Source organism: Anoplophora glabripennis, unplaced genomic scaffold, assembly GCF_000390285.2.
Source record: "Anoplophora glabripennis isolate ALB-LARVAE unplaced genomic scaffold, Agla_2.0 scaffold1483, whole genome shotgun sequence".
NCBI classification, from domain to species: domain Eukaryota; kingdom Metazoa; phylum Arthropoda; class Insecta; order Coleoptera; family Cerambycidae; genus Anoplophora; species Anoplophora glabripennis.
The window spans coordinates 13104-33755 of record NW_019425987.1 but is presented as its reverse complement, the minus strand read 5'-3'; the positions used below and the strand labels follow the sequence as shown (position 1 = coordinate 33755).

Sequence of the window (20652 nt, the reverse complement as noted above, 5' to 3'; positions counted from 1 at the left end):
GGTTCTGAGACATGAAAAATATGTAATCGAATATGTACTTCCTTACTATACTCACTGTGCCAACCTGCTAAGGAACGAAAACGCTTTTCAATTTGTTGACAACTGTAGTTGACAGCTGAGATCCCAATTTGCCAAAATGACAGTAAACAGCTGATCTTAATAATTAGGTTAGGTTTATTATAATAGTTTTTAAGTATATTTAATAAATACTTACTAATTTCCCGAAATGTCCGAGAAAGATTATGCGCCACTTAGCTCAGCATGCGTACGTGCTTTAAATGATAAATTATACGATAGAAGAAAAACAGCAGCCTTAGAAATTGAAAAGTGAGTATTTTTGCAAGTGGAATACCTCGAATGTCGTACATCTTTTTAAGGATGGTAAAAGAATTTGCAGCAGTAAATAATACTGGACAAATAAAAAGATTACTTAAAGTTCTGGGTCAGGACTTTTCATTGTCTCAAAATTCGCATGCAAGAAAAGGAGGACTAATTGGACTTGCAGCCATTGCAATAGCTTTAGGGAAGGTACTTGTTTCAGTTACTGTAAATATTCTTTTACCAACAAAATTTTGTTATAGGATACAGGCCTTTATGCAGATGAATTAATAAAACCTATATTAGGATGTATGGCTGATCAAGACTTACGAGTAAGGTATTATGCCTGCGAGTCCTTATACAATGTTGTGAAGGTGTCTAGGGGAGCAGTATTGCCTCATTTCTCTGCGATATTTAATGCTTTAGGTAAAATTGCTGCTGATCCTGATCAGAATGTAAAAAATGCTTCCGAATTATTGGACCGGCTTTTAAAGGTAAAATTTTGTTTATAGATTTAATTCATATATTCTATAAAGTTAATAAATTTCAGGACATTGTAGTTGAAAGTACTTCATTTGATCTAGATGGTTTTATTCCTCTCCTTCGAGAAAGGATTTATACTAAAAGTCCTTTTGCAAGGCAGTTCATTATATCATGGATATCAGTATTAAACACCGAACCTGACTTAGATTTAATCGCATACTTACCAGAAATTTTGGATGGATTATTTATAATTTTAGATGATACAAATTTAGAAGTAAAAAAAATGTGTGAAACCACTTTAGGGGAATTCTTGCGAAGCATTAAGAGCGATCCTGCTAAAGTTAATTTCGGTGCTATGATAAATATCCTAATTAGCCATGCTCAAGAGAAAAATGATGATTTGGTACAGGTAATTTCAATTCAGTTACATATGTTTATCGGGATCGTATATTCAGCAAATATTCATTAACTTTTCGAATACAAATTCAACCTGTCATATACAGGGTGGTCCGAATTTTATGCAGGAAACTTCAAGGAGAGATAGATCTCTTTAAAATAATAGGAGTTTGCCTTATAAACATAGGTCTGGAATGGCCTCGTTTTAGAGATACAAGGTGTTGAAGTTGTTAAAAAATAAATGATTTTTTGTTTATATCTCAGGAATGTATTAACCGATCTCAATAAAATTTGGTACAAATAATGTACGATAGTAGGCCTTGCATTCCCTAAAATATGAGCTCTAAAGGTTTAACCAGTGGTGTACAACTGGACCCCCTTTTTATAAAAAAAACCTACGCCACTGTATTTTTTACAAGTTATTGTAACGGATTTATATTCTAATGCACTACATAAGTAAAAAATGTGACCTGAATTTTTTCCCTAAGGTTCACCATTTTCAAGTTATTCATACAAATACAATCCCATTGTGGCAGACACACAGATCATAATATTACAAAAATATTTATGTTTATGCTTAAAAGTAAGTGCAATTTGTAAGCACATCAACAAAAATTCTTTATATCTTTACAAATAAGAACAATTTAAATCAAAATAATAATAAAAATACATGTATTTTACCAAGCAACAACAACTAAACAAGAAACAAAATTAACGTTAAGTATTTACAGCAATTGTTTAAAATTCGAACCACCCACATCGATACATTTCTGACATTTTCTATTAATGGAACTAATTGAAACTAATATCATGTGGTGGTTTTCTTTTAATTCATTACACCTGTCTTCTATTCGCTGCATTAGTTGTGGTCTAGTATCTATTGGAGTAGAGTAAACTTTTCAAGTAGGTTACCCCAAACATAGAAGTCCAGGGAGTTTAGATCTGGCGATCTGGCTGGCCAAGCCACTGGACCCTCGGCACCATTATGGTTGACATTGGCATTTGGTCTTCTACCTATCCATCATCTCGTATAATTTTCATTAAGCCATTCTTGTATTATTCTCCTAAAATGTGCAGGAGCACCATCCATTTGTATCCAGCTATTTTGTCGTAGATTTAATGGAACATCTAATAATTCAAATAAATGGTTTTCTAGAAAGTTTAGAAATGACTCCGAATTTCATGAGGATTTTCTTGTGACCAAATATCCAGATTGTGAAAATTCACTACTCCTTGCCTTGTGAACGTAGCCTCATCGGTCCAAAGTATTTCTGGTAAGAACTCAAACAACTACTGATACAAATTCAGATGTCCCTTTGCATCTCCCGGAAGTAAATTTTGCACAGGTTGTAAATGGTACGGATTTCTGCCATCCTTACGTAGAACTTTTCAAATTTTCAATTTACTCACCCCAAGTTACCGAGATGTTCTTCGTGTACTTAGCCGAGGATCGTCGTCAAATGCTTTTAAAATTTCATTTCTGTGCCTTTCATTCCTTTGTCGTGATTTTCCAAATATTGTTTTAATCCAAAAAGATAAAAGCGATGAGTGTAAAAAATTTTGTTGATGTGTTACAAATTGCACTTACTTTTAAGCATAAACATAAATATTTTTGTAATATTATGATTGAAGTGTCTGCTACAAGGGGATTGTATTTGTATGAATAACTTGAAAATGGTGAACCTTAGGGAAAAAATTCAGGTCACATTTTTTTACTTATGTAGTGCATTAGAATATAAATCCGTTACAATAACTTGTAAAACTATCCAGTTGTACACCACTGGTTAAACCTTTAGAGCTCATATTTTAGGGAATTCAAGGCCTACTATCGTACATTATTTGTACCAAATTTTATTGAGATCGGTTAATACATTCCTGAGATATAAACAAAAAATCATTTTTTTTTTAACAACTTCAACACCCTGTATCTCTAAAACGAGGCCGTTACGGATCTATGTTTATAAGGCAAACACCTACTATTTTAAAGAGATCTATCTATCCTCGAAGTTTCCTGCATAAAATTCGGACCACCCTGTATATGCAATATTAACTATATTGTTTTGAAAAATAAATGCAATTACAATCATTTTATATAACCATAATATATCAAAATACACTTGCACAAAAAAATTCATGTAGGAGGTGCTGTGAGCAAAGAAGAGAACTAATGTACCTATATTTCTCTTAGTTTACAGCTATAACATGGATAAAAGAATTTGTTCAATTATCGGGTCTAGCTATGTTACCATATATGTCAGGAATATTTACAGCAGTGCTGCCATGTTTGGCCTATGACACAGAAGCTCGGAGAAGTATCCTTCTTTTTTTAATATTTTTCTTTCTGTCTCTAAAATAAATTTGTTAGAAACGCATCAATAATTGGTTGGGGATTATATTATTTGCTTCAGTAGATCTCTTTATAATTTTTTTTATTTTTAACGACATTTATTAACTTCTAGCCAACATTTTACTATTTAAAAATTGCAATGTATCTGTTCCAAAACCTGAAGAAATTACAGCGGTTTAACCTACCTTACAAAATTAAATATACTGCTCCAATATTATTTAGGCAAAAACGATCTCTTAAAGTTCTTTCCTCGTTTATTTCAAACTTAGAAAAAAATATTAGAACCAAAATTTAAAATAGAACAAACATTTTTACAAATTTGGATAGAATGGTTTCTCGGGACTTAGGTGCCTATGAACTGTTGTTGAGTTTATAGCGAAGTCTTGGATCACTGTGATCCTATTTAAAAAAAATTTCTGAAATATGTCATTTAATTATTTTTGTATCGCTTTAAAATTGAATGAACATGAAACTAATTCACTGTCTTTTCTTCCTATACATCTAAGTTTATAATTTGTTTACTAAAAACTTAATAATTATATACAATTTGATGTTCTGTTTGATCTATTTATGAATTCTAATAATCCACATAGTAATGTTAAACTTTTAAAATTATAACAGTAAAAACCACTTAGAAAATTAAATTGAAGTATTATATAAACATATTTAATTTTCCCATATTCCATTTTTAAACCAGACACAAATACTAGAGTTTCAAAGATTAAAATAATATTTACTGAAGCAGAATTGTAAATTGCTGTTTGTGTATCGAATTTAAATTTATGATAAACAAATAGGTGTGCAGTAAACCTTTGCAGATAACGAAATGATAATATTCAATGATGATTTAGTGAAACTTTGTGTAGTCTAGTGATATATTACAATGCCTTATGGAAAAGTCATTTTCACCTCTTGTAAGATAGTTTCTATGCGTTTAAAACTTGTCAATTTAAGTTTTTAATGTATGTCAGTAATACAAGATAAACAGAAATGTTGCACCTTTCTCGGAACAGAAACAATGTAATATTTTTGATTAGTTTAATTGTAAATTCTTTAATAATTGAATAAATAACAATTATTTCTATCTTATCATTACAAAAAGGAAATTAATTTATGTCAAACTATTATCTTCTATTTTTATTTTTTTTTATGCATGATTTTTATTTTGTTTCTTTTCCTTAATATAGTGACAGACATAAAAGAAACCGCAACTGCTGTCAATTTTACGCTGATGAAACTTATAGCCCTTCAGGACACTAGCGGAGCAGAACAATCGGAAGAATTAAGACCGTCCATTGGTAAGCATTAAAAGTCAACTAGTTTAAGATTTTAGTATGTACAAATCTAGGAATTAAACAATTTGAAATAAAAGCAAAAGAACTCTATTCGAAGTAAAAAATTAAAAAAGAATATGGAAAAATTTAAGAATTAAGAACATTTGAAAAAGTGTTTATAGATGGAAATAACTTATTTTAACAAAATGTGTATATTGGGACACCCTCAAATATTATATTAGTTGTGCTGAAGCACAAATTAATATTTTATTTCAACAAAATATGAATTTTTCATGATAACAATGAATTATGAAAAAATTTATATTTTTATAACTTTTATTTTTGGTCATCTGAATTTTGTATAATTATTGTCATACAGAGATTATTATAGTTTATGCAAGTTCGGTATTGACATCTAGATGCTCTAGATATATCTCTTTATCTTTTCAACTGTTACAATTATAAAAAAAAACAAAACACATCTGGAGCATCTAGGTGTTCATACCGAACGTGCCTTTTTTTTAGCAACTGAAAGCGAAATTCAGCAAGAACTAGATTTGCCTTCAGTTATTTGTGTATTGACTCAATATCTTGGGCATAATTCCATACAAACAAAAGTAGCAGTATTAAAATGGATTCACGACTTGTATACAAAACTTCCAAATAAAGTGAGTAGACTAAATCGTATGTAAAATTAAACTCGCTAGTTACCATATAACAGTTACTATTGCGTGATTATATGTGTAAAAATTTACTGGTGCAGTACCTACATAAATATGCACATATAAATTGCCATCTGCATCTTGAAGTCACCGTTTATACGGGTACCATTTTAATAATTTCCTTGCAAATATTCGCTTACACCAATAAATTCATGCACATATCGATACAAGTTAATTTTGACACTTGTAGGATGTCTCCTACCTTTCAAAAAAGATAAAAAAAGTAGTAAAATGTTTGGAAATAGAGGATATTTTTTATTTTGTCATTTTCTATGTTGACGTATTGCTTTTTGTTTGTGAAAACATTTGATTCTTGTAATAGGGATTCTTATATGGGTACCTAGTTTTTTTGTGTAGAATTCAGCGGCGATATGTAACGTTTTTCTGTAACTTCTAATTCCTCAATTTTAACAATAAAGAGCACTATATACTTTGCATCAAAATTAACACCACTAAAAATAAACCAAATTTTAAAGTTATCACAAACGGCTAATGATCTTTTTTTTTTAATTATAGGTTTATTCTTCAGTAATATAATATCCCTAATGTAGATGTTATTATTGAAATTTTAAGTTTTCAGAAGGGGAATAAGTTTTTTCTTCGAAATTTGAAACACCCTGTTGGAAGTGCCTAGATACATTAGCGAATGTCTACTTGAATCATATTGTAGGCCCTTCTTTCCTGAAAAATTTGTTTTTTTGATTTCCATCATTATCTCTTTTATTAATTGAGATACACAGTTAAATGTCAGCACATCAGTTTATTTAGAAAATTTGAAAAAAGACAAGGCAGGCCATGTGAAAATAAAAAACTAACGGCTCAAATTCTCAGTGTTTTGTTTATGAACTATTCCAGAAATAGTTGCATCAAGTGGATATTGAGCTTCTAGATTGGTCTGCGCCTAATTCAGATCTCAGTCCTATAAAACATTTGTAGGACAATTTTTTTTTCTCGTCAGTACCTATATCGAATATTTCATGTATCATCATTTAAAACAAAAGTTTGCACATTATATAAAAAAAACAAGTCATAATTTTATATACTGTGAATGTGATTTGTATTTCACATTACTCTGGTACTGTATTTTATACCGTATTTTGTATTATAACAATCGGCTTCAGGTTTCTTAGCTCTTTAAAATATTTTAACGTTCATTAAGTAAGGTATAATAGGAAAATCACAACCGTATTGTCGGTATTTGTTTAACGACGAACATATAAAATCATCTAAATTATTCAAAAACTATACAAAACACTACAAAAATTAAATATTTTCACAAAAAGAAAGGTGATAGGGCATCATAAATAACGACTTAAATTGAAAAATGCCCTGTAGTTCTTTAATTAATCAAAATATTTAGACACAGTTTTTGCCGTTCAATTTCTTCAAAAATGTAGCCCGTTTCATCTAAACCACTCCGAAAGTGTCAAAATTAGACTATCCTAAACATTCAACCAATCAGCTGGCTTATTTTCTGATCAGGACTACAAAAAGAAAACATTTATTATTTAAATGTTGTTAGTAGGAATATTTACCTTTTGATATTGCAGATGGTAGAGCACATTGATATACTTTTTCCTGCTTTACAACGAACGCTATCAGATGAATCAGACCAAGTTGTTCAACAGTGTCTTGTAGTTATAGCCGAAGTAATATCGTCGCCAAAGACAACTAATGCAGCTGTCGAAGGTAAATGACTCGTAATACGTTATTATTCGATTACGTTTTTTAATGTTAGCGTTATTTTAAATTGCAGGTAGCAATACCTATTACAATAAGTTTGTTATAAGTTTGCTAAACTCCTTTAATATGGATAAGACATTGCTAGATGAGCGAGGATCTTTTATTATAAGGTACGTACCATTCGAACTTAGTAATTATAAAAATATCAGAGAAACAAAAACTGACGTATAATAATTTTCAAAAATATTCTAGACAGCTGTGTGTTTTACTTAATGCTGAGGATATTTATCGCACATTAGCCCAAACGCTTCTAAAGGAACAAAATCTTAAATTTGCTAGTCTTATGGTGGAACACCTTAATATGATTTTACTTACTTCATCCGAATTATATGAAATGAGGAATCGATTGAAGGATCTCAAAACAGAAGTGAGTTAATAAATTTTTTTTAATTCAAATTTAATGTCTATTTTGTGCTTTCAGGAAAATAAATCGTTGTTTAGGTGCTTGTATGAAACGTGGTGTCACAATCCGGTGGCCACCGTAGCTTTATGTTTATTATCTCAAAGTTACAGTCATGTTTGCGACTTAATTAAATTATTGTATCCTTTTTTGAAACATAAAAATTTTAGGAGGGGCGATTTATGTTTTAACTCTGAAAAAAAAAAACTTTTCTAGTAGACAGTTTTGTATAATGTTCTAAGAACAATTGGTTATTAAGCAATCTAAAAATTTTGCCTTTCATAGTTTTGAAAAACCTGTTGGTTACCACAAATTTCCAGGTTACAAATGTTAATAGTAATAAGCCTTCATTGAGAACGTTATCGCCTTTACGACACTACATACGAGTATACATATTAACATATTGGTGTTAGAGTATTGCTTTTTCCTTAACAAATTTTAGTGGTAATTTAGAAGTGACTGTGGACTTTTTAATGGAAATAGATAAGCTAGTACAACTAATTGAATCTCCGATATTTGCATGTAAGTTGGTCTTAATAGATTTATATTATTTTCTAAAATTGTAAATTTATTCTTAAACTTTTCTCTTAAAGTAAACTGTAAGAAAAAAAATTAAGATAGTGCAGGAATATAATAAATTTTAGTGGTAATTTAGAAGTGACTGTGGACTTTTTAATGGAAATAGATAAGCTAGTACAACTAATCGAATCTCCGATATTTGCATGTAAGTTGGTCTTAATAGATTTATATTATTTTCTAGAATTGTAAATTTATTCTTAAACTTTTCTCTTAAAGTAAACTGTAAGAAAAAAAATTAAGATAGTGCAGGAATATAATAATTAACTAATTAATATATAGCGGCTTGTAGATGTACTTGCTAAATCAATTAGAATGATTCATGAGCTGCTGTGACTTTAGAGATTTTGTAATTATAAATCTGGCTACATAGCCTTAATTAATTAGCGTCTCAAGTTTCATAGGTGTATAATGCAGAAATATACAGGGTGTCGCACCGGGAACTGCATGAATCTATATCTAGTAAAGTACTGCTCCGAAAAATTTGAAAATTTGGCAACAAGGCAATGTCTCTGGGGCGAACACACTTTTGGTTATACTGGAAGTTGACATCAATTTCGTTATTTTAAATGGGACACCCTATATATTATTGCATATTTGGATTCTATGTGAAATTGGAGGGTCACTTTATTAAATATTCCCTATATCTAGGAGTTATAGATTTTCAGATATTAATTGTTAAAGAAAAAATTTGACAGATGCTAGGGTCCGTGGAGTTACTAGTAACTCTTTTCAGGAGCGTGATATCAAGTGGATTTTTGGTACCTGTAAAGGGCATACGTAACACTAAATTATGGTGTACCAACAAGTTAAAACATTTAATACTAATTGTTTCATTTTTTCAACTGTCGTATATACAGATTGAAATTTCCTTTCAAGCCATATAATCATTGTTAGGGTTGCCGTTACTACTTTTAGAGATATTTACAATTTTCTATTTTTTGGCCAGTTTTTCTCGTATCAGACCTGTTGTCAATTTGGCCATGACCAGAAACACTCCAAAACAATTAAAATAACATTACATTTGTCAAGTTAGTTATCAAATCGTTGTTATGTTTAGAATAGTTTTTGCTGAAAATTTAAATAAAAATGCCTGGGGATCGTTTAAATTATACTTATGAGGATTATTTTAATTTACTTGTTATTTATGGAAAAAAGCAGCAGATTCTCTACATGGGTTCGTAGCGGCCGGGAAAACCGGGAATACCGGGAAAAGTCAGGGAATTTATTATTCTTCATAAAAAACAGGGAATAGTCAGAGAATTTTAAAAATTCATGAAAGTCAGGGAATTTGATGTTTGCAACTGGAAATTTTGTGAAAGCCGGCCCTGGGTTCTTGAAAGAGATTTGTAGTTTTGAAACCTTTATAAGAGGTTGTTATGGTATAAAAAAGAATATGGAGTCCAGTCGAAAAAAAATTTTATGCATAAACACCAATTGGTATGTAAAAATGAACTACAAGTGACCTGGATTTTTTTTATAAGTCAGGGAAAACCTGGAGAAGTCAGGGAATTCTTTATTACTTTTGAACTATGAACTCTGATATATATCTTCATATATATTCCGAAAATGCAAGGGTAGAGGTAAAATCAGCGAAAATCGGGGATTATCAGTCTCTAACCTTTCAAGCTGGGTACTGCTCGCAGGGAAGATTTTCGAGCTTCGTGCCCGTGGAGACTTTTGATCTGGACACCGAAAGGAACAACATATCCAAAATTGGGCCGATTTCACCGAAAGCCAATTTCCGTTTGATTTGTGAGGGGTCCTTTCATGTAGAATATGAAAATGTAATAATATATAGGGTGTCCCATTTAAAATAACGAAGTTGGTGTCGACTTCTGGTTTAAACGCAAGCGCTAGAGAGTTCTAGATATTTAAGTTGTGTTAGCTCCAGGGACATTGCCATATTGTAAAATTTTTAAATTTTTTCGGAGCAGTACTTTCCTAGATATCAATCGACACAGTTCCTGGTAAGACACCCTGTATTTGAGTACCACTTCCTACTTGATTAACTAATTAGGTTAGAGTGTGAATAAATTCACTAGTGTTACTCACAATCGAATCATCTGATTAGTTAACCAAGTTTTAACTTATTTTCTAAATATGTGATGTTTCACACATCAGGCCACTAATATAACAAATATTTCATTTTGTTCCCTGTTATTTACCTTTTTTTTAAAATAATCAAATGTCCTAACGTAAGGTTGTCATTATTCTTTTGTGAGAGAGGTGCTCTTAAATATCGAATTTATATATTTTTTTCAGATTTGCGCTTAGAATTACTTGAAGTACCTTGTGACAAAAGTTTGGTAACCGCCCTTTACGGTTTGCTAATGCTGTTGCCCCAGACNTCGACACAGTTCCTGGTAAGACACCCTGTATTTGAGTACCACTTCCTACTTGATTAACTAATTAGGTTAGAGTGTGAATAAATTCACTAGTGTTACTCACAATCGAATCATCTGATTAGTTAACCAAGTTTTAACTTATTTTCTAAATATGTGATGTTTCCGTTTTAGTTTATAAATCTAAAAAACTGATAATGCTCGAAAGTGAAAAAAATGGCCAATTACTGATTCTGGTGATTATATTTTCACTATTTCAGACCCATAAGCAGACTTTATCGTTTGCCAATTATAATCGCCAATGTCGGAAAGGAGAGGAATTTCAAATGCCTTCTACATATTTAAACTGAAGCAACACAAACATTTTGTCTGTATAAAAAAAAAAATTTCATTTATAATTTAAAATTTCTCAAAAATCGCGATAGGCCATAGATTGGAAATTACATTAGATATTAGATATAAAGGATAAGAGGGTCCGGTCTGTCTGGTTGTTGGCATTGCTACAGTTTTAGGGGAAGTTAGGCCATCCATGGCCAGGGGCAAATGGCAAACTAGATCATTGCAGTTGGTTCAGAAAATACATCTAGAAGGCCTCTAATATAACAAAAATTTCATTTTGTTCCTTGTTATTTACCTTTTTTTAAAATAATCAAATGTCCTAACATAAAGTTGTCATTATTCTTTTGTGAGAGAGGTGCTCTTAAATATTGAATTTATATATTTTTTTTCAGATTTGCGCTTAGAATTACTTGAAGTACCTTGTGACAAAAGTTTGGTAACCGCCCTTTACGGTTTGCTAATGCTGTTGCCCCAGACTGAAGCTTTTTCCACACTTCGGACAAGGTTAAGTTGCATTCCAAGTTTACATTTACACTGTGATGACAAGTAAGTAAATTATTAAATTTTTAAATATAAAATGGTTGACTCTTTAAGAGCTTATAGTCAGTATCTTCATTTAAATTCATATAAATAACAGATCTTTTTTATTAAATAGTCTCAAAAGAGGAGTATATCTGGAAACAATAATTTTGTCTAAATTGCAAATCCAACATCTGCCGTTTTTTTTGAGGACAATTTTTTAAAAATCATGTTAGTAAATTTTTTATCTGAAATCTATTAACACCACATTATTCTACACCCCTTGCTCTGCGGCTTTTTTTAGTTATTAAAAATTAATTTTGCAAACAGAATTATTTAATTATTGAAATAAATAAAAATAAACCTTGGTGCAGGGATATTTTGAGGATATAGATTAATGTGGTACTATTAGATTTTGAATAAAAAAACGCTAACACAGTTTTTTGAAAATTGATCCTAAAAAAAATTATAGTAGACTCATTAACAGTTGAGCTTTTCATTTGTTTTTCTGTATGCGTTAACTGATTGTACAGCTGGAAATTGCAACTTTATACAGGGTGATCCAGAACTTATCCAAAAAAAAATTTTGGATGCACAGGGGACTCTTACAAATACAATTTTGTAAAGAAAAAAATCAAAAAGGGCAGTTCGAAAATGATTTAAAAATACACTTCTGCACGGCACTGGAAACTGGTCCATTGTAAAACATGACCTCGCACAATGCGACCAGCATGGCGGCAAAATGTGGTAAAAATGGACACACTTGAAAGAATTTCGCAAGGAAATAAATGCATAGAATTTTATAGCACCTATTTTACATCGGCAAATTCAACTGCTTTGCCGCTATTGTTATTATTAATTAATTAAATTTGTGGTTTTAAATAATACAATAATTTGACATAACTGATGTTATAGCCCAAAATTTTGTTCACCGACATTTAAACACATTTAGGTCCATTTTACTCAGTTTCTACGAACTAACACAAATGTTGTCTTGCTTCACCATAATACAAATGTTGTCTTGTTTCACCATAAATTAAAACGATATCCATCAACTTCGAGTTGCCATACACGCAAGCCATTTTTGACACAAACTACTAAAAAATTATTGTAAACAGTATTGCAACGACACGACGATTGTAAAATCGGATTTCAGTACTCGGAGTCGCTGAGGCCACCTGGCTCTCCACGTGTATTGCGAATGATGCTAGAAACTACAGTTGTCCAGCTACGTAATGGTTGAAAGTACTACAACTTTAATATTTTTTTCTCGAAAACGATAAGGATTTTGCATAACATTTTTTTACGATATTTACTCCATTTCTCATGTCGCATCTATTCCCAAATTATTTTGGATAAGTTGTGAATCACCCTGTATACAGTATAATCCATTTGAAATGGAAACACAAAAAGTATTTATCGACTGGTTTAATTCTTTTTCTCAGTGTCAAATAGACCCTCAATGAATTTGTACCAAAATTTTGAGAAAAAACATTTATTGATTATAAAATTAATATTAAAGGTTTTAACAGTTCCATTCTTTCTAAATGAAACGTATAGAACTATAAATAAATTAAATAAACAAATAAAAAGTTCACTTCTTAAATGTGCAGTTCCAAATTATACAATAATTTTTTATTTTAATGGAGGAACCATAAATTATGAATTAAAAAACATACAAAAATACATAATGACATGTCATGAACAGTTACACAAAAATGGAACGGTAATATCTTAAATTTAATTTTTAATTTGGAACTGTACATTTAAGAAAAAAAACACGTTTATTGTATTTATGACTCCATAGGTGGTTTATCCCAAGGAACAACGGAAATGATAAAATTTTTAATATTAATTATACAAAAAACAATGTCAGAATTTTTTTTTGTACAAACCCCTTGAGGAAATGTAGGATCCATTGGCTTAGGCAGATATTAAATAAAAAATTTCATATTTTTGGTAAATTCACAAGCTCTTATCTTTCAAAAAAAGAATTAATTTTATACAAGTGTTTCCGTTTTCCGTACTGATATTTTTTTGCAAAATATTTGTTACTGAAGCTCTTATATTATTTACATCTCACAAGTGTTTTACACTGAAATATTTTATTTAAAAAATGTATTTTTCATTAACGTATTAGTTATATGACAAAATTTAGACCTGTTTGAACATTTTTTTAGTAATATCTCAGAGAAAAAAGTGGTCCGTCAAAGTGGTATTAATTTTCAACAGTTGTTAAACCATTTTATACAAGTACAAGAAAAACACAAAGAATACAAAAAGAATATAAGGACGAAAGAAATATTGTCCTTGGACCGAGAAATGAGTAATATTGACTTGTAAATTGTTGTATTTATATCTTATTATATTATATTGAAATATAGTGGTACATTTCCTATATCAAGTGTTTTATTTTTAAGGTTAAATTAACCCCACACCCTAGTGATTGTTTAGATTAAAATATTTTTATTATCAAGAAATACAACCAGATTATACTGAATTTGAAATACAGAGTGGTCCCGAAGTAATAGGCCAAAATTCATGGGTAGATTCCCGAAGCAAAGATATTGCGATTTAGCCGAACTTACCTTAGTCCAAAAGTTGACAGCTAAAGAGATACAGGGTATTAAATGTAAAATATTATTTTAGTTTTTTTTTCATTTGTTCCTTAACAAATGCAAATATCCTCACAAAATTTTGGGGTTTGGAATTCTTTAAGTAGAGGAATTGAAATCTGTTCACATTTTGGTTATAGTTCATAGAGGGCGCTAGCTGATTAAATGGGTTAAAAACGACATAACTTTTTTATACTTTAAGGTATAGTCTTTCCGAAGTCAGTTGAACATGTAAAAAAACACCTGGCAATAAAATTTAATGATTCATAGGCGTCCCTAACAAAGTTTTCTGGTGAAGGTAAAATATAATAATTTGTATATATTGTGTAGAAATTTTCTATTATATGTTCATTTGGCCAACAACATATTTTAATTATTTATGTCCTCAATTTTATTATATTGATGGTAAATTTCGTTTAGTTCCATTTCCCTCTTATTTCTCCCTTTTGCAATTGTAATATGAATGATTAACATGTTGACTGTGGTACATACCTCGGGGGGTATGTACTCATTATAAAAAATATGTGAATCTCAATAATCACATTTTTACTGTATCTTGTGGAAGTTGCAGAATCTGTATTTTTTAGAAATAATGATTTTTCTATTATTTTCTTTTCAAAACTCTTTGCGAATGAAAACGTTAGTATTCTAGGATATATAATTACAGATACATGCTAGTTTATAGCAATAATTGTGTTATTTTTAATTTTATAGGGTCAAATGTAAAAAAAATTACATATCCCCAGGGATATGTACCGCACACAGAAGAAGTTTTGTTACATATCTCCTAAGATATGTATCGCAGTCACGGACAAAGTACATTAAGATTATCTCGCAGTGAACGTGTTAATAGAAGGTGTCTATAATAAATTAAAATTACCTGAATCACACCAAATTCCGCATTGCTGCACTGCACTGCAGGGCAATTTGTCAACGACTTGTCAACAGCTGAGATTTATTGCCCAGTGGCCCAATGCAGCTGTGTTAGATTTCGTTTGCCCGCGCTCGCATTCTTCAACTGGGCGTATATATTTCTACTACCTCCACGTTTAGTTCCACCAGACCTCTGTATAGGTATGGCTAAATAAATATGGGAACAAATATTTCAATGCCTAGTTGCTGCGTCAGCGACTGAACCTGGTACATACAGTCAACCTCTTGGTTCTTCAATTGATATCGGAAAGACTATATCTCATCTTTGGTATCAAATACTTATTTTCCAACTTTTTTTACACAAAAAAAGTATACTTTATGAAACTAGCTGTCTTGCACCGTTTTCAAGTTATTTGGCCTTGAAACTTCCAATGCTGTTACAATTACATAAATAGGTACCTACCTATTATTAATTTAACAGTAAAATTTCTTAAGTTGGGACGAAAATCAAATATTTGACGTTTTCCACTTGTCTTATTGCTTTCATTTGTATGCTAATTTCCATTAAGTATTATTCGTATCTAATTAAAATTATATCTTATAATTGTATATACATAAATGTGAGATACAATGCCGAGACTTCTGTTTCTGGGGTTACACGAAATCAGTTGTTTATGAAGAAACTATAAACACCTGGGAAGAACTTTGGCAACAGGTTTTCAATGCTGCAAAGTCATTTCGCATTAAGGATTTAGACTTTAAAATAAGACAGTCTTTTAATAAACGCGTTGATAAATGTATGATAAAAGTTAGAGGTGGACATTTTGAGCAGTTATTGTCAAAATGGCATATTTTTTACTAATGTTTACTATTTTACTGTTCATTACAATTTTTAATTCTAAATAAACCCTTATTTTTAACATTTCTAAATTATTTTAATTATTTCAACTATTTGCATTGGAAGTTTCAAAGCCAAATATCTCGAAAATGATGCGAGACAGCTACTTTCATAATGGAAAATAAGAATTTGATACCAAAGATGAGATACCTTAAAGTACAAAAAAGTTGTCATTTTCAACGCATTCAATCTACGGCAACTAGCACCCTCTATGAAGTATAATCAAAATGTGAACCTATATCAATACCTCTACACAAAGAACCCCAACCCCAAAATTTTGTGTGGATATTTGCATTTATTAATAAATAAATGAAAAAAAAAAACAATAATATTTTACATTTAAATTCTTGTATCCTCTTAACTATCAACTTTTGGACTAACGTAAGTTCGGTTTTATCTCAATAATTTTGGTTCTGAATCTACCCATGAATTTTGGCCTATTACCTCAGGACCACCCTGTATATGTATACGAATATTTATAGATTAATTTATGGATGTTTGAAAGTGTAACTGAGAAACTGAATGCATGTTGTCAAATATTTTTCAAATAGAAACGTACTTTACAATTAATTATCTCCAAAATATTTAAATGTTATAAATTGTTTTATTCTCAAACTGCTTTTAGAGTAACAATTTAATTTTAATATTCAACATTTTGCCACTTAAAAATATGTTTTATTCATTTCGAAAGTGACAAAATACCTAAATAAAAAAATCTGTATTATTTAAATAATAAATACTTTTTTATTAACGTGTATTATAACTTCTGGAACACATAGATGGAATTAATGATAATAACCTCATTATTAAACTACTAAATCTCTAGTGCTTTGTTATTAATTCCTTCCAAAAATAAGAATGATAATTGACGTACAAATAATACATTATAATCTGTAATTAAAATATTTCCTTGATCAGATTAATTTATAAAATAACTTTTGTAATATCATAATCTCCATAATCATCAATCACATATTGTTTTATATTCCCTGACAGATTTCCGGCTTATCTTGGTATACTTTATCTACAAATCATTATCAAAACGTATTGTTATTTTTGTAATATCTGCACCACTTACAAATTTTACCGCACAAGCTGAAACAAAATGGCAGCAAGCGCCGTTCTCAGAAGAAAATCCCAATTATTTTTAACGAGTATATCTCCTGTTACCAATACTTACGATGAATTGGTGAAAGAGAAATTAGAAACCGGAAAATTCCCAACCACCATGACGGGGGTCATTAAGATAATCGGAATGGTAAGATTTTTAGAGTAGTTTGTTAGCGTTAATAACGAATGAATAATTTTAGCTGGTGCTCATATTTACTTTGGGATTTTTTCTTGGACAGCCTACTTGCAAATACACCTCGTCGTGGTATCCTTACCTGTTTCCATCGAGTTTGGGAGCCAGTATCGCAATACAGTTTGTATTGTTTTTTATATTTTCTCTAGGGTTGACTGTTAAAAGACCTGGACTTTGGATATATACGGTAAGAGGAAAATATATATCTTATATACTGGGTGACTTATAGCAAATATAAGAAAAGGATGGAAGGAGACATAGCATAAAAAAAGTTGCAAGTTTGCCTTGTAAAGCCACTTACAGTGTTGAAATACATAAATTAAAAAGAAATATCAAAAATCCCTTTATCTTTGTCCGATTTTTTCTGCACTATATTATTTAAATAATATAAATTCAATAGTAAATGATGTCATTGACTTTGTTTCAGGATGTTGCACTTAATCTAGCTTTTTCGATAAATACGATGATATGTTCGGTTGTTACAATGAAGCAATGTTCAGAACAGGGCTCACTAACAAAAATTCCAGGAGTAAGTTTAAGTAATTTATAAAGATTGTTAACTAATTAAAAACATTTAATTTACCTTTTAGCCATTTGGAATTGCGGGAGGAATGATTTTGATAATAAGTTGTGGATCAATTTTTCTCATGTATCGCTACATAGATGATGAAATGGAATTGACTCCACCACCACCAGAAAGCCAGAAAACTAAACGATCAAGATCCATTTTTGCATGAAGGCAATGAAGTTATCGTTATATTATTAAATAATACTCATTGTAAGCACAGTTTGGTTTTTAATTGTAACTAATGTAATGGATTTGCAGTTGTATGTATGTAACTCAATTTCACTGAAGGCGAGTTCAATACACATATTATATAATGTAGTTGCAGCAGTAATTAAATAATCATAACTACCACTCTGCAATAAAGACAAATAAAGATCTGTGAATGTAGAAGCATTGGTTTTATAAGCTGTGCTACCTAAAAGCTTCAGTCAAAGCTGAGTTCTTTGTGTAGATACGTTACAATAAAACTCGAATTTTATAACCAATTTTTTTTTACTTCCTTTCCCATGTCATAATAAAAAATCATTAAAATTTAGTCAACAAAATATTTTCTTTATACATATATTAATTTATAGGTAAGTGAATTTTGAATTTTTTTATTGTTCCTAGTAGTACATGTTTATACATATGCAGTGTATTTCAGCCAAATGGAATAAATTCAATAATAAATAAATAATGAGGGTGTGTTCGAAAAAACACTCGGACACGTTGATTGGTATTTTTAGTTGCGCATTTTTTCAACAAAAACTTGTTATAGAGGATGTGTCATGTAACAGTGGTATATACCAACTTTCTTATTTTAAATGCAACACCCTGTATATTATTTAATTTTTGGATTCTTCAGAAAATTCTAGACATATTTCATGTACAACGTCCTATACCTATCTTTAACTATTTCGGAAATATTGAGTGTTCAGATTTATTGCAAAAATTAACATTAGAAAAAAAAATTATTTCGCTACGAAACACTCAGAAACTAATATGTAATACTGTTTATTTATTGATAATGTAAAGAAGCAAAACAAAAACATTAATGTCAATGTTCATGTTCAAAATGCTCGCCGCGAATGTCTTGGCAACATCCTATCTTAAATAGAAATTTCTTCTAACGTTACTCAATATTCCAGGCATGACCGATCTAATCGCAAGCGTTATTCGTCTTCTTAAGTCAGTGAAGTCGAGGGGTTTAGTCTTGTATACAATACTTTTGACATATCCCCATAAGAAGAAGTCTAATGGTGTCAGATCATGCTGGCCATATGAAATAAGTCGAGTGTGTTGTAGCGAATTTCTGTAATCAAATAATTTTCTTTTTTTAATGTTAATTTTTACAGTAAATCTGAAAACATTTAATATTTCCAAAAACAGTTGAAGATATTGTACATGAAATATGTCTAGAATTTTCTGAAGAATCCAAAAATTTAATAATATACAGGGTGTTGCATTTAAAATAAGAAAGTTGGTATTAATCACTGTTACATGACACACCCTGTATAACAATTTTTTGTTGAAAAAATGTGCAACTAAAAATACCAATCGACGTATCTGAGCGTTTTTCGAACACGCCTTCATTTATTTATTATTGAATTTATTCCATTTGACTGATACACACTGGTATGTATAGAATAACCTGAATTTCATGAAAGCAAAAGATACATTTACAAAAAATTCTGATTAAAATGTAGATTAGAGAAGTACCTACAAATTGGTGATATATGAATTCTAAGATAAAAATATATTGTACTTGTAAAAAGATAGGAGATAGGGTTACTTTTAGAACCTACTTATGAAATGATTAATAATTAATAAAGCTCTTGCCAAGATAACTGCTTATTGATTTCTTTTGTCAAAAAACGAAACGCTCTAAATTGAAGATTCAAATAACGATTCCTGCTTTCATTATCAGCATATTGCTGCTGTCGGCTATATTAACATCAGAAAACAATCCTTATTTATATAACTCTTAAACTACAAAATTAAAAATAGTGGTTCAAGTATTTTTTTTATTTATCTCTAATGATAACACATCCGTTTGACAAATATGGAAATACATCATTTACATTGATAATCGAGAACCATATGAGGCATTTACCTTATGTCAACAATGTTCTGTAAACAGATCGAGACATATCTGCATATATTAACAATTATTTTTGATAAATTCTATATTTCATACCAGTTTTTACGTACATTCAAATATAATACCAAAGAATAATTTTTCCTACGAATATGGGTCGTGAGTTGTTTTAAACATCAGGGACATCAAAGTTAATTAAGATTTAAGATAAATTTTAAGAATATCTGGGAAATGACTTTTATTCCATTACCGAATGCATAGATTTGTCAAATTTGATTTCGTGATAATATACAAATAACATATTTTAATGTTTGTTATGTTATTTTAGAGGCATATTAAAAAATATTTTAAATTCCAGTAATTTTAAAATTCTTCGCCATAAAATACACTGATATTGCTATTGGATAAAAACTAACCAATAGAATTTAAGCAGAATATGCGGACCACAGTTAAGGTCACTAAAGAAGTATGTATAAGACAAGGATATTTATCCTTGTGTATAAGTTACAGAAGATTTTATCAGGGCCCGAGAACTTATACTTGAAAATATGGGGAAACTCTGGGAACCACGTGACTTGAGATGGATATACAAGTTGGGGAAAGAGTCTACAGATGTCGCCACAAAGATTTTGTAGAATAAATTTTGACAATTGCAATTATGAATCATTTCATGTCATTTTTGTTCTTGTTCATGTTTATTGTTTATTGTTGGTTAGGTTTGGCGAGTGTTGGTGTGTGTTTTATTTGTGTTTTTAGTGTGTTTTATTAGATATTTCATTCACATTTATTTATATAACATAATAATGTCTGATCATCATATAATCACATTTTTTTATTAATAATAAAATGTTTTTTT

General features: G+C 30.1%; 2 protein-coding genes across 2 annotated transcripts; both read left to right on the top strand.

Moving 5' to 3' along the window:
• Positions 1 to 120: 120 nt before the first annotated feature.
• LOC108915925 (protein VAC14 homolog) lies at positions 121 to 13860 on the top strand. Its single transcript, XM_018722085.1, has 14 exons — positions 121 to 327; positions 378 to 528; positions 582 to 812; positions 869 to 1210; positions 3386 to 3509; positions 4738 to 4842; positions 5344 to 5486; positions 7091 to 7229; positions 7297 to 7393; positions 7476 to 7650; positions 7705 to 7823; positions 8126 to 8205; positions 11336 to 11489; positions 13643 to 13860. Exons 1-14 carry the CDS (start codon positions 227 to 229, stop codon positions 13803 to 13805), a joined length of 2124 nt encoding a protein of 707 aa, XP_018577601.1. The 5' UTR covers positions 121 to 226; the 3' UTR covers positions 13806 to 13860.
• Positions 13861 to 16909: 3049 nt separating this feature from the next.
• Positions 16910 to 18204, top strand: LOC108915922. Its single transcript, XM_018722081.2, has 4 exons — positions 16910 to 17106; positions 17159 to 17338; positions 17579 to 17680; positions 17742 to 18204. The coding sequence occupies exons 1-4, from the start codon at positions 16954 to 16956 to the stop codon at positions 17886 to 17888; spliced, it is 582 nt and encodes a 193-aa protein (XP_018577597.1). The 5' UTR covers positions 16910 to 16953; the 3' UTR covers positions 17889 to 18204.
• The last annotated feature ends 2448 nt before the right edge of the window (positions 18205 to 20652 follow it).

Coding starts and splice junctions, on each gene's coding strand:
- LOC108915925 (XM_018722085.1), top strand. CDS start 227: ATGTCCGAGAAAGATTATGCGCCACTTAGCTCAGCATGCGTACGTGCT. Junction 328..377: donor GCAGCCTTAGAAATTGAAAA/GTGAGTATTTTT, acceptor CATCTTTTTAAG/GATGGTAAAAGAATTTGCAG. Junction 813..868: donor TATTGGACCGGCTTTTAAAG/GTAAAATTTTGT, acceptor AATAAATTTCAG/GACATTGTAGTTGAAAGTAC.
- LOC108915922 (XM_018722081.2), top strand. CDS start 16,954: ATGGCAGCAAGCGCCGTTCTCAGAAGAAAATCCCAATTATTTTTAACG. Junction 17,107..17,158: donor TCATTAAGATAATCGGAATG/GTAAGATTTTTA, acceptor GAATAATTTTAG/CTGGTGCTCATATTTACTTT. Junction 17,681..17,741: donor CACTAACAAAAATTCCAGGA/GTAAGTTTAAGT, acceptor TTTACCTTTTAG/CCATTTGGAATTGCGGGAGG.